General features: G+C 37.4%; 1 protein-coding gene across 2 annotated transcripts in view; it reads left to right on the plus strand.

Annotated features, from left to right (window-relative positions):
• Positions 1-14,982, plus strand: part of MYO16 (myosin XVI) — a 327,046-nt gene that overhangs the window by 98,372 nt on the left and 213,692 nt on the right. For both annotated transcript variants that reach the window (XM_054193468.1, XM_054193479.1), the window contains exons 6-7: positions 1,482-1,606; positions 5,622-5,747. In XM_054193468.1, the coding sequence (XP_054049443.1) occupies positions 1,482-1,606; positions 5,622-5,747 (251 nt within the window). The remainder of the gene's footprint in view (positions 1-1,481; positions 1,607-5,621; positions 5,748-14,982) is intronic.

Here is a 14,982-nt window from a genome sequence, read left to right on the forward strand (position 1 = left end):
ATATGTTTGTCTGAATTGCATTTATATGAAAGATTACAGGTTTTAGTCCATATATAAAAACCATCTCATTTTCTCCAGCTTAAGTTTATATTTGTGTTTTACATTTAGTGTCATTTAGTATCATTTTGGTGACAGGCATGAAAATATAAGAATAAATAAATGTGGCCAGCAAGACAGTGTTCACACTCTGAATGTTTCACCTCAGAGCTGAAACTCTTTGAAATGCTGCACGCAAATAAAATTCAGAACATATAGCAGTTTGTAGAATAGCATGTTAGAGAAAGAAAATGAATGGGATTCTTTGCTGAACTACGTATGGTACACCCATTTAGACGAGTTCAAGGGCAGATAAAAACTGAGAGACTTAAAATATGCTCTTACTCTGAAACATGTTGCAGTTGTTTTAGTAACGTAAAAAACTACAAGAATTGTTGAAGATAAAATATAAACTTAATTGTTCAAGCAAAAATATTTATGTTAAATACATATTAATTAAATTAATTTATTATTTGTAACTTTTCAGCTCACTGGCAAATGTAGAAGAAAACCAAGAAATTATTTATTCATATGTTTTTTGTTATGTCATGGCCAGGGCAGAGAGGAAGTAACCACGTGAAGCTAGAAGCAGAAGAATCAAGCCCTGAATTTTGGTTAGATATTCCAATCAAGCCACAGCTACTTAGCAATTTTGTTGTACTCTCTGTTTCTAATTTTAAACCTCTTCAGACTGGAGGCCATGCTTTCTTTTGGTTATAGACTGCCTTGCTTCTCTTCCTTTTAAAGCCGTAGTTTGACAACTGTTTCTTTCAGTAGCAATGCTGACACAAGCAATCCGGCATCCTTCATTCCTTTCATCCCCTCCCATTTGTTCCTGCCTCCATCCCACATTTTCTCTTCATTTATGGGGCCTTGCAGTGGTCGAGGCTCAGCTGAAGAGCTAATCCCAGTTAAAAATAAGCCAGGCAGATAAAAAAGTGTTGAGTTTTAATGTCATTTGCTTCACTTCACAATCTCTCAAGCAGTTAAGCTGACAAATTTGAGGGACTGGTCTGGGCACTGTGATGCATACACAGGGCTTAAAGAATGCAATCAAAAATAATTTTCATTAAATAAGATCCAAAGACTTGAGTGGCTTCCTTAAAGAGTTTTAATTCTTTTCCTAACACAGCTATTTTCACAATCCCAGCGGACTTAATGATATTACAGCTGCTTTACCTACAACTGCTCCTGCCAGTCAGTGGGGGATCAGGCTCATTTATTTCTTGTTACTGACTAACATTAAATCATCCACATAGTCACTGATAAATAAAGATATGAGTAAACTTGCTGGTAAATATAAGGAAGTAAACATGTTCTGTAAATATACACTGAAGTCTAACTAAATATTGGTTAAGCTTTTACAACCCAGAACACAAAATCATATATATGTTCTTTATTGATGAATGAAATAGCAGAAGGTTTTAGCCTTTTATTTTTTCCAGGTGTCGAGCTGAATTCATTGCGCCAAATGAAGATACAGAGAGCTATGACAATGCTTACAGATGTCCGACAGCTCATATCAAGTGGAGGAAGCGTGAATCAAAAGAATGATGAAGGAGTTACCCTGGTGAGTGGGAATATGTAACCATCACCCGGTCAATATCCATGTACTTCAACTGTGTACTGGTGAGCATGTTTGCAAGGCCATTCTCTAAGAGGCAAAATGAGATAATGCAAGATTTTGGTTTTCATCTGGCCCTTTTAAAAAGAAATATATGTCAATGTCATGCACAGTACAGATTTTAAAATAAGCTCGTGTAGCATCTGTGCCTTAGTGACAACTTTCTTACTCTTAGCTACTGAATATGCAACACAAAAAATGATAGAAGAAAAAACCCTGGCACCGTAGTTTAGAACTGCAGCATATACTTGTGGTCTCTGACATTCTGTGTAAGAGAGGGCCTGAAACTTCACTCAGTGATTCCTGTTTTAGGCTTATATCTTCTGACTGAGCCAGGCTAAAACACTGTTTTATGAAGCATCCACCATATCAGTGGATACATACTCCGTCTTCCAAATTTGCAAGTTATTTGCAGTTGCTGGGTCTCATTATACTTTTTTATGCCAATAGATCTTCTATCCTATTATTTTTTGGGGGGTTGCTACTTCTGCAGCTGTCAAATGATTTTAAAATTAATGTAATAAAATAATTTTAAAATTAATGTATTTTTCCCTAGATAGCATGTCTGTGGAGTGTTCTCTTTGCATATAAAATTACCAGTCAGTAAATGGTCATCAGCAGCATTGAGATACTGAATAACTTTTTAAAATTCTTTTGTGCTTCCAGCAAATACTGTACTAAAATAAGTAGAAAAGCACGTTTTACTGAACATCATCATTATTAGTATTATTAGTATTAGTATTATTGTATTAGTATTATCATTATCATTAGTATTAGTATTATTTCAGCATTTATGCGGAATTACTTTGCATGATACTGAATTAATAAATTAATACACTGAATCATTAGTATTTTATTCCGTATTTTAATACCTGTGGGGTGTTTAAACTGTAACTGAAAAAGTAAGCAGCCTCATATCTGGGGTTGTTGAATCCAGCCACTTGCTCTGTCTATACAGAAAGCTGTTACCTTTGGCGTGGCCACCCCAAGGCAGTTAACTGTCGTTAAAAACAGGCGGGAAGCAGGGGAGGGGTGGGAAGAAATGACGCAACCTTTAGTTTAATTCATAAAAGCATTGATTTAACTTCCATTTTTCTGATACATTCTGATGCATAGCTAAGCTGCTATATCACGGTGTAATGCAAAGTTGTTTCGATTGTACTTTATTCTTATTGCTACGTTAGTCTGAATTGGCTGAGTTAAACTGAGTTACGAACTTAGCTAACTATCACTGTGTAAAACCTTTTCTGTAGGTAGCTGGAGTAGTTGAAATGCATGTCTGAAATGTGCTTAACGGTACTGCAAATACTAGGAGAAAAGCATTTTGGATGGTTTGTTTTTTGTTGTTTGCTTTGTGGGATGTTGAGAAAGGGGACATTTTTTTTGCGTGAATAGTTTTTATGTTTAACTTTGATTTTTTGAACTTCTTTCATATTCTTGCAACAAGTAGCTACAGAGTGGATCATTTTGCTTTTGTCTGAGATTTCTATTATGTGAAACTTTTGTCTGACAAACTGGTGGGAAATCCGGAATTTCTTAAAACCGCTCTGTCTCTATTCATGGGTGTGGAGTCAGCCAGTCTGTGAAAGCTGTATGTGTATCAAAGGGTGCTGGGAAAAGTTTTGTGTTGCTCTACATCTATCTGTACAGAGAAAACAACAAATATCTCAGTTGTAAGTAGGAAATGAGATTTGTTTTCTCTTGATAGAATGAATATATCTAAGTCCATGTGTAGTTTAAGATGAATCATGTAAAAAAAATGATGCCATAAATATATAAATGCACACATTCTCATAGGTTCATAACACATGCATATGTGCACATGCAATGCAGACACAGAATGATACGTGGCAAAATTAGTTTTTCTGCTAAATTCTCCTGTAGTAATTTTTCTTTGAAAGATTTCAGTCATAAAATATTTCCTTTGTCTCGTGAGCTTTTAAACTACTTTAAAATAGCACTTGTCAAATTGATGTCTGAACAGAAAACGTAATTTCTTCTGTTAAAACAGAAAGAATGAAGTTATGTCAAATTATGGGAAAATTTTGCGATTTTTGTCCATTTGAAATGAGAACATTTATAATGTACAGAATTGGTGTTCTGTACAGGGCAGGGGCATTCTGCCCCCTTTCCAGGGGAAGATTTTTGATGAGCTGTGTGTTTCATCCCTCTGCATCGAGCATGTTCATAGAGAAAACTTTATGCATACTCTGCAGGTACAGCTGAACCAGAAGTAGCAAATAAAGGCAAATAATATCCCGAACTCTGTTTTTGGTGTCTCCTATGCTTATAGTGACTTTGGAACTACACAGTTCAAGTAACAGGTTTATTGCAAGACCTTTTCATTGCCATAGCCATCCATTTAATCCTCAAAAAAATAGTCTCTTTGGCTAACATTGCTTCAAGGGAAAAAAATAATGTAGTTGGGCTACATGATTTGGGGATACAGGTTACCACCCATAATCTGTTCTCCATTTCTGCATTCTTCCTGAGCCTTGTTCTTCCTGACCATCATGAGAATCGCCTCCTCTGACCAGGGATGAGCAATTATATTCGTGCCAGTTTCCAAATGCAAATTTTGTCCCCTTTGCTCCCAGAAGTGTAGAGAATGTTTGAAATCATAGCAGAAAACCATGAGGAAAAAAAACAAACAAAAAAACCCACCCCTAAACTGTAACCTGGATCAGTCTGGTCATATGAAGTAAGTGCCTCAGGAGAGTTATTCACCAGACTTGAGAAACAATTTCCACCAAAACCCCCAAGTGACAATTTTTCACTTATGTAGGGTCACTTATTGCATTTTCCTCTTTCACTTGATTATTACCAGAGCAAATAATTTGTATTGCCCTACTTTATCTTTTTCTATTATCACCTCGTCTCTTTCTCTTTTGACAAGTCCTGTTTGATATTATATTGGTTTTATATTGCTCTTCTGCTTATTTTATATTATATTAATTTAATATAAAATAAGATCTATATTATATTTTTTTCAGTCTCATTCTATAAATACCATTTACAATGGAATTAATTGCTGATATAAATGCTGAACACATATATAGCCTGAAGTAGTATTTTATTGCAAAAGTTAGCGTCCAGTTTCTCAAATCAGCCATTAAAAAAGATATTTTTGAGTTTCCTCATTCCCCTTCTTGCCACTACAGTTTTCAGTGCCTTAGCACGCATAGTGTATTTGCTACTCAAAATGACAAGCAAACACAGCGACCTTTGAAGTGGTCCCTGCTTTAGCAGGTAGTTGCACTATGTGACCTCCCGAGGTTCCTGCTGACCTGAGTTTCTCTCATTCTGTTACCGCATTTTCCCCCGTCTCTCTGTTCTCCTTTGACTCTGAAATGAAGTTTACTGATACAGACAATCAACTAAAATTATTAAAACAAATACCACTCCAAATAATTAAGTATCTAGGCAAACAATGCAAGTATAGGAAATAAAATCGCCGTGCTTCAAAATTGAAAAAGTATGTTTTTTTGTGACTGGTTTTGTGCTGCAAACTCAATGTCCTTGGTTTCATTATGTGTTAACGAACTCATTTTGGAGTAAAGTAGTTAGTGTCAGCTTACATCTGGGATATTTCAACTGCCATAGAAGAAAGTTAGGTTTAGGCCACACTCTGCTCAAATGTATGAATCTACCTGAGCTCGTGAAGTTTGTGAACGTGTTTGAAAGGATGTCTGCTTGAAATTGTATGAAAAATATCTAGTGATGCTACATTGTTTAAATAGATGTCAATAAGCTCACATTCTTATTTTTTTGGTGGGTTTTGTTTATAAACGCTAAAAAAGATTCTGCGGTGGTTTCCTAGTCCATTGTTATTGCATGTGTATTTTGTATTTGTTATTATCTTGATTTAGCCTGTTAGGTCTGTGGCACAGCAAAGATATGCTGTAGCAGGTCACGGGTTTTTCTGAGTTCTTTAAACTAACAAGACACTTTTATATTGCAGCTGCACGTGGCCTGCGCTAATGGATACAAGAATGTTGCATCTCTGATGCTGGATCATGGAGCTGATCTCAATGTAGCAGATAATCAGTACTGGACACCCCTACATTTAGCTGCAAAGTATGGACAGGTAAAGCATGATTTTTTTTTCACCTGCTTCTCGTCAGGGAGACTATTCTGTCTTTATATGAAAAGCTTACACATTTCTGTACTATAGGCGGCATCTCAAATGACAGAGATCATTTCAGAATAAACATTGTACAGCTATCAATCCAATACAACTCATTAAAATTAATCTACATCAATAGCAGTTTTTCTCCAGCAAAAAATAAATTTGCACTGAAGGTGGAAAGTGTGCCAAAATAAGCACTTGCATCTGTTATTTTCTTATATTCTGATGTCAAACTCTTATTTTTAGCTAACTTTTTTGCTGCGTATATCTCTGTGAATGAATGTCCAGGATTCACTAATGGAGTAGTTGCATTCAAATTTTTCCAGTCATTGAACTGTGGAAGGGTGCCCTGGGTTTGGGATTTGGAGGCTGTGCCTGCACGTGACTTGTGACTCTTTAACATCCCACCTTTTCACTTCTCCTTCATCCCCATTCTCCCAGGACATGCTCAGTGCGCCTTTGTATGGACCACTTCAGGAGAGCTCCCCACAGCTCCCACTGACCCACCTCATGGCTCACAAATCACCACTTACCCACAGCTACCTTCCAAAAACCTCTCTGATGCATCCTAGCTCAGCCTCCCATCTTCTGTCCCTTTCTCCTGTCAGGTCTCTGCTGCAGCTCCTGGAAAACCTGTCCCTTCCTATCTTTGTCTTCTACTAGGAGAGGCGGGACCTTCTTTGCCACAGACACAAGACTGAACTTCCCAGTGTTCCCCTGAATACAAATTGCTCTCTTCCGTTCAGATTCCTGCTGATGGCAGGGATATCTTTCCTGACGCTGTGGATTTAGGTGTACTGAGTTAGTCAGAAAATGCTATGGATTGTAGCTCTCAAGCCATTCCCCTGTTTCTTTGGTACTTTGCTATCTTGTAATGCCCATTTCTATTGCCATCAACAATGCTTTTAAACATAGTCAGAGTGGCAAAAAGTTGTTGATCCTAAACAGGACTCTGTTTAGTTTTCTTTTTTTTATTTTCTAATAAATATAAATAAAAAATCCTCATAGATTTCTGCTGGAGTATGAACTCCATAATTAGATAATCTAAATTCTGTTTCTGATCTCAGTGGAGACAATCCCGTTCATTTATCTAAATCTCTAGCCCATGATTGAGAAGAATTAAGATTTTTGTTCATGCCTGTTTCTGGTATCTCAGTTGATTTTTGGTATTCATGTGAGTAAACCTGTGAATTCAAAGGTGAAGATGCTGAGATACAAGTGGTGGGATGCAGCTGGTTTTACTATACCCTTAGTGATCTGAATATGAAGCCAAGATTGCTTTTTCGGAGGAATTTTCTTTTTTTCTTTGGGTTGTTGTTTTTTTTTAGTCTTTCACTACAGGTGATCTGCATTTTAAGATTTAAGGAGTAGATTCTAAGCATGCCAAAATGTCTAATTAAAAGTAAAAAAGACATGTATATGGGTAGACAGATGTAATTCAAGTACTTATGCATATATATTGCAATTCACCTGTCAGACTGTCATATATGTCAGGAGGATGGGGCCAGGCTCTTTTCTGTGGTGCCCGGGGACAGGACAAGAGGTAATGGGCACAAACTCAAACATAGGAAGTTCCACCTAAACATGAGGAGGAACTTCTTTGCTTTGAGGGTGTCAGAGCACTGGAACAGGCTGCCCAGAGAGGTGGTGGAGTCTCTGTCTCTGGAGATGTTCAAAACCCGCCTGTGTTCCTGTGCAACCTGCTCTGGGTGACCCTGCTCTGGCAGGGGGGTTGGACTAGGTGATCTTTAGAGGTCCCTTCCAACCCTATGATTCTATGATGATAATTTTGAAACATCTTTTAGCCTTAGTATGAATTCATGTGCATATCATATTTACAATTCCATTTTGAGTAATTAATTATAGAGAAATATGAGCATTGTTACTCTTTTGGGGTAAAAGTAGTATGGCAGAATGGGAATAACCTTAGTCAAGACATGATTTGAATTGTCTGTTTTAAATTAAAACATATTTATGAGGAAAATTTTATGAGGTTATTTTTTTAGCCAAAAAATATTAATGTTTCCTGAGAAAGTCATTAATATAAATTCTGAACTCCATCCCTTATGGTTTCACCCTCTTCTAACACATATTTGTAGCGGTTTTTTTTTTTTAACATCTCACTTGAAGAGCTTGCTATAGTGATAATTCTGTATGTTCTAGTAGAAGACTGTAAAAAATCTATTTGGTTTTAGTGTGATGTTCTTTTCAATTCTTCAGAGTTGGTTTGGTTTTTTTTTCGTTCCAGGAATGTATCTGAACAGAAAAATAGCCTTTTCTTGTCTCGTAGCTTGTTTAGTAAGCAATGATCCTTTAATGACTGGTTACAGAAGTTTCAAAAAACCTTTTCTAAACCACTGATGTTTACTTGTTCATTAGCACTGCTGCTAGACCTGCAGCCAAACCCCATCCAATATATAATTAATATTATATTCCATGAGTCATAAGGACTGATAGTTTTTTCTGTTTATAAAATATCTACAAAATTCATAATAATTCAGATATATTTTTCATCTGGATTAGCTACTTACCTTAATAAAATGCAATTGAATTAGTTATACAAATTACATGTTTAGTTTTTGAACTATTTTATGTTATAGACCTTACATACATACAATTTGCCTATGACCTTATGAAAAAATTTGAATGTTGATATTCTTTTGAAGAAATTGTTACACTGTTTTAGAGTGACATCCAGACTCGGTTGAAGGACCTGAACACTATGTATATACAGTTTTATGTTTGCAAATACATAAAATACAAAAAATGAAAATCAACACAAAATATACAAAATTAAAAAAACACAAACTCGTATTTCGCTATTTGTAAGACCATAACAATAATAGAGATGGTACTAATTTACTTTACATGGAAAAAAAAAAAGAAGAATCCACTGAAGTTTAAAATTTATGGTGAGAAAATTTAATTTGCATTTGTACAAGAGGAAGCGAGTAAAGAATAAAGGTGCTGCAAGCTTCCTGTCACAAATCTCAAGTTGTAAATTAATACACAATGTAAGTAGGTGGATTGCAAAAAGCTTATTGCTCCTACTTTCACAGTAAATTATATGAGAAATCATTGGAGCAAAGATACATTATCCTGAGTGAGCTAAGCATGTGAAAGACGTCACACTCACACCGTATAATCAAAACCTGGCTTGTAGAGATGCCTCGATAATGGCAAAACCAGTTTTATTTAGGATGGGATTCTTAAGTACAAAGTCAAAGCTTTGTCTTATGCGAAGAATCACCTCTAGAGTGCAATTCAGACAAACCGAGGAGGTGCGTATAAAGTAGGTGGGATGAATCATTACTTAGGGGTCTGACCCTCCCTGACGATAGAAGTTATGGGCACCTAGCATATGTTAGAAGCCTAACTTGAACATTTTAAAATTTTACAGGAGGAATCCAGACCAAAGTGTGGGGCAAAGGGGCCAAAGGATGTGTCAGCTGCCCACTGGATGTGCTGGGTCTCCCCAGTCATCATGAAGGGACACATGGAATTGATGCCTTACATACTCTTAGACAGTGTAATGCTTCACAGAGGGAGTAGAGTTAAATAATTACAACCATGCCTATCTTATCAAAAGCAAAACATAGCAGTAAGTTGTTGCATTGTTTCCAAAAAGGGAATAACTAAGAGTTTTAAGAGCCAGTATGTATTATCCAATGTTAAAAAAGATAATCTGTACTGGTCTTTACGTATATTTGTAAAGAAAAGCAGTCTCATGGATAAATTTACCATTCTAAAATATGCTATAACGATATTAGTCCAAATATTGAAAAAGAGCATGGATAAATGATAAATGAATTGTCCTATTAGTGCCAGAGTGTGTAGATCCAGAGTAGAACATCTTTCTTGCATAGGAGTACAGGATATTACTAGTGAGTTTGAGTACAGGACACTACTGAGTACAGAATAAGGCAACTGACGCTACTGCCTAAAAGTCAGTCTCTCCGTGACATGAGGCTCTGCTTTGCGGGAACAGATTAGGTTACCAATGAGTGCAACAGCCTATTAACTGAAATACTATCAGCTGCAAACATTAAAAAATAATGGTAATAGCGTTAAAAAATAGGCATATTCTTAAGGAAGGTTATTCTGAATTTCTAGGACTACTGTCATTTTCACCCCCATAACTACTAGGGCTAAAAGCAAGTTTTTATTTTTAATGCACATTGAGATTCTAACATTATACCAAAATTGGATATTATTGAGGTATTAAGGTCAGAGTTGTTTACCTTAATAAGTTTACCTTAATAAAATGATGGAATATCATAACCTCTTCGACACACATGCAAATCTGCATCAGTGACACACAAAAAGCTCTTCAAAATAAGATTATGAGGGCAGCAAAACAAGCCTCAAGAAATTAGAATATACCAAGGTTGCCTACATAAATTTAACAGGGCCTTTTGGACATATACATTATTAACACTGCTATTGATGGCAGTTTGAACTCCCTTGTCTCATTCATGTACAGCATGGGGAGTGCTGGTGCATGTGTCTGCTGCCTGTGCACACCGGAGTGGGGCACACATTATCACTTAGGTACAACACTGCCCGTGCTGGCACTGATACCAACTGCAGAAGGGTGTCTTGTATTTCTCAGGCTGGCCCCCTAATTTGAATTTAGCACGGCAATCACTTTGTGAACAGCTAGTAATCTGGCATTGGTAGTGCTGTCCCCGTTGGACATCTTCCAGGCTGCTGTGATCAGGAGAGCACACACGCTCTCTCCCTGTGGTGGGAATAGGCTGCAGCTCTGACGTTTGCCTTGGGTACTTTGGCACATTTCCCAGGCACAAGCTGTTTCTTTGTTGTTTATCACAGAAATGTCACCTTTCAAACCAGCTATCATAGGCATGCAGGTCAGAGCTGACTCCCCAGTAGCTTAAACACTACCTCTCCCAAAATTTCATCCTTGGGGGATGCTGCCTGTGTCTAAACTGTTAAATTGCTAAATAAAAGAAGGCTAGGGATTAAGCCAGGCAACAGTCTGGCTCACATTCATATTGTTTAGAGCTAGTTTCCTTTATAGGAGATTAGTCTTGTTTGTAGAGAGCTGGTTGGAGTGGTCCAAAGTAGAGTCGGGGGCAGAGCTAACACTTAAGCAGTGTGGATTATAAGGGATACTTAAGCTTGCTCCATTGCACTCTCTTACTTAGTGAGACAGATTTAGCCTCTGGCTTTGAGGTTTAACAGTTTCATGATGTCAGAAAAAAGGATAAGAGAATCATTAAACTGCTGACTGTACCTCTCCAAGAGTAACTCCTGCAGTAGCAAGCGTTTCTTCACATCAATACATTGGAAATATCCCAAATAAATTGAATTTGTTTAGAGAGTTCAGATGCCTACCTCGTGTTTCTTAGCATGTTATATACATCCTATGCAATTTTTAAAATTTATGTGTGAAATTGCCATTCTGTCAGTATATTCTCCCTTAACACACATTTGTTTGGCTTGTTTGTCTGGACTGAATTGTACCCCTCTGTCTAGTTAATTCATTGAAACACAGCATTTCTTTCCGATCATAGAAGGGACTCTGTGCTGCTTGCGGAAGTCTGAGAGAACACACCTTCTTGCTATGTGATTTAATTTGCTCATCATTACCAAAACAGATTAGTCATTTGACTCAACTATGAACTGTAGTTTCATTTTCTTTTCTTCAAATGCGTATTAACCTCAAAATAGAAGTAAGATCCACATCCATCATTAGAATATGATTCAATGTAGATGGGATATCTGAACTCATTGTAGGAAGTGATATTTAATCTCATTCAAGTTTGGCCATTGAATGCAGTTTCTGGACTTCTGCAAACATATTCTACAAATGTTTTCAATGAGAAGAGCCTAAAGAAGGGGCTGCTTATTCAGTATTTCAAAACGAAGTGAGTATAGTCACTCAGGGAATACATATTTTCCCTGACAAGCAGTTGGAATCTTCCATTTATGGTCAGAAAATCCTCTAGAGAATGTTTTATCCAGTCATATCTCACCCTCTTTTCTTTAGTCTTTTTGTTCGTCTTTGGCATGTGTGATTGTACTCAGGTGCATGAGCACCATTTCCCTTCAGATCAAATTACACTCATTTTCCTCAAGCAGAGAGACCACTTTGGGATTTCTGCCTGTGATATCTTTCTTTCAATCTCAATATATTCAGAAGGTTTCTATAAATGATTCAAATACTAATTGTGGGTACAGAACACTAAGGCAAGAAAAGCTAGATTCACACAATAGCAAATTATAAGAAAATAGATTTACAAGTTTGAGCTTCATATACAGACTAGGGGTAACCTCAATTTACAAAATTATTATAGAATTCTCAGTGATTACATGTATGTTTTTAAAGCTGAAATGTGCACTACATTAAATACTTGGTTATTGCAGGATCTCAGAGATCAATATAAATTTCATTTTCCTTGAAATACCACCTATAGTAACTTTCTCTTATATACAAGAGGTGTATATGAAAAAGAAGTCTAATACAACTGTTCAGGTACAAACTTTGAGAAGTGCCAGATTTATGATCCTCTCTGTAGTATTGATGTAGAACCTGTAGGAACATAGCTTACAAGCATCTTTAATCACAAGATCACATAATATTGTTCCACAATTTATTTTATTTTTTTCTCTTAATTTCCCAGTGGACTGAAAAACAGAAATGTAGGTTATCAGTCTTGAAGTAAAGACTGCTGAAGTCTTTATTTCAACCATAGAAAACCTTTTAAGTAACCTTTGTCACTTGCTTAGATAGCTGAACACAGTATTAGCTTGTCCTTCTTTACTTGAACTATTCCAGAGGTTTAAAAGGAATACTCTTAGCCCATATAGGTTAAACATGCAGACTGCAGAAAGGTAGTGGTGACACTTAGGGAACCTGGGTTCCATTCCAAGGTCTGTGTATGAACAGAATCTTTACAGTTCATTCCTCCCACATGTAACCTTATTTGTCCCATTGCCTCCAATCTGTTCCATTCTTGTCTTTACGCTGTTGCTTTATTGTCCCATTCATTTGCCTGGCATCATGTCCTTTCCATACGTGTTTTATTCTAATCCTAATTTCCTTGCACAGCCAGTTTCTGTCCCTCCTCCTCTCCCTGGTTCTCAGCCAGGCTTTCTCTTTTCTCTGCTTTGGCTTCATGCCAACCTTCCTGCCCTTCTGTTATACCTGTTCCTTTTTCCCACTTGCGGACAGTCCTAATCTTCCTTGTCCAATCTCAGTGTTTTTTCGTCACCATGTCACTTTCTTCCTTGGTTTTCTTTTTCTGCTTACTCTGTCTCTACCTGCATCCTGGCTCCTTGCCACATCTCTCTTCTTCCCCTTTACTTCATTTATTTCATGCTGTTAGTTCCAAAGCCCATCATTTTATCCATGCTCTGTTCTATTTTTTCCCCTCCACTCTTTCTACCCTGCTGCTAGTTTTATTCCCGCAACCTACTTTTTCTAATCCGTTCCACTTTGCTGACCACAGGTGGTTATGGTCCCCTTTTTTCTGCAGTCAAATAGAAAAAATATCTTCCTCATTTATATTGTATTAAGAAGGGAGATCCGTAATGAGTTTCAGACATCATTTCCTGTGTCTAGAGCAGTACTATGGATCAGATCTGCAATCACAAAGAAAACACTGTTTACCTTCTGAATGATATTGCTCTTATTTAGAGGTTTACATATGAGACTTTGGTTTTAAGGGACACTCTGTCTTGGGGAACAAATATATGATCTTCAAAAGTGAATTCACAGTAACTCTAATAGTTTAATAATTACCTTACTCCCAAATGTTGGGAGTCTTTGTTTTGGGATTTACTTTTGTTTGTTTCATTCCACAGTAGCTTAAGTGAATACAGGTCGCTAACCTGCACTTTCTTCTTAATGTCCTCGATGCTTAGTGAAGAGCTGATTATCACCTCATTCCATTAGTTAAATATGTGTTTCCAGTGCTATTCTAAGCAGTTTTTCACTCGATGACTTATCTGATCTTATTTATTCCATCTGCTGAATATATGGCTAGCATGAAGTTACAGCACTTCTATGACAGAATCTTAGTAATGATAATAATAATAGTAATAAAAATTGAAACTACTTCCCTGATTTATGTGTTCTTATTGCAAATCTTTTAAACGTCCAAATGGATGTTTAAACAAAACATCCAAACGGATGTTTAAAAACAGTCATTCCTACTGGTTAGACTAACATTTAGGCCTACAATGGACCATACTAACAAAGGTGGGTTCTTTGATTTATCCATTATAATCTAAAAACTGTTTTGTAAGCATCTGGTGGCTATGAGTTTTTCAGTTTGAAACTTGTCTAAGTTTTGACAACTTTCTAAACAGACATAGGAATATTCTCAGCCCATGGAATTCATCCCCTGCCTAATCCTTATCCACGTGAAGGTGATTCCGCCCCTCTACTCTGCTCTCATGGGACCCCACATGGAGAACTGTGTCCAGCTTTGGAGTCTTCAGCACAGGAAGAACATGGACTTATTGTAATGGGTCCAGAGGAGGGCCACAAAGATGATCAGAGGGCTGGAGCACCTCTCCTGTGAGGACAGGCTGAGAGAGCTGGGGTTGTTCAGCCTGCAGAAGAGAAGGCCCCACAGAGACCTTACAGCAGCCTTCCAGTACCTAAAGGGGGCCTACAGGAAAGATGGGGAGGGACTCTTTACCAGGGAGTGTAGCAATAAGATGAGGGGTAACAGTTTTAAACTGAAAGAGGATAGATTTAGATTAGACATTAGGAAGAAATTCTTTCCTGTGAGGGTGGTGAGGCACTGGAACAGGTTGCCCAGAGAAGTTGTGGATGCCCCATCCCTGGAAGTGTTCAAGGCCAGGCTGGATGGGGCTTTGAGCAGCCTGGTCTAGTGGGAGGTGTCCCTGCCCATGGCAGGGGGTTGGAACTAGATGATCTTTAAGGTCCCTTCCAACCCAAACCATTCTATGATTCTATGTTTCTGTGAAATAACATTGCCCCAAAAAAGGGAGAAGAGCACCAATAAAAAGGTAGAAGAAAACAAGTTGGGGAGGTACATGTAAGGAGCTGAAAATCTCATACAGCAGAGAAAGAAGGGCCTGAGGATTAAGAAAGGATGGGGGTGTGTGAATAAAAGATGGATGGTGAACCAGGTCACTTCGGATGGTCGGAAATGTGCAGCTTTGAAACAGAAAGAGAGGAATGGAGAAATGTTGA

The sequence above is a fragment of the Rissa tridactyla genome, chromosome 1 (genome assembly GCF_028500815.1).
Source record: "Rissa tridactyla isolate bRisTri1 chromosome 1, bRisTri1.patW.cur.20221130, whole genome shotgun sequence".
Taxonomy (NCBI): domain Eukaryota; kingdom Metazoa; phylum Chordata; class Aves; order Charadriiformes; family Laridae; genus Rissa; species Rissa tridactyla.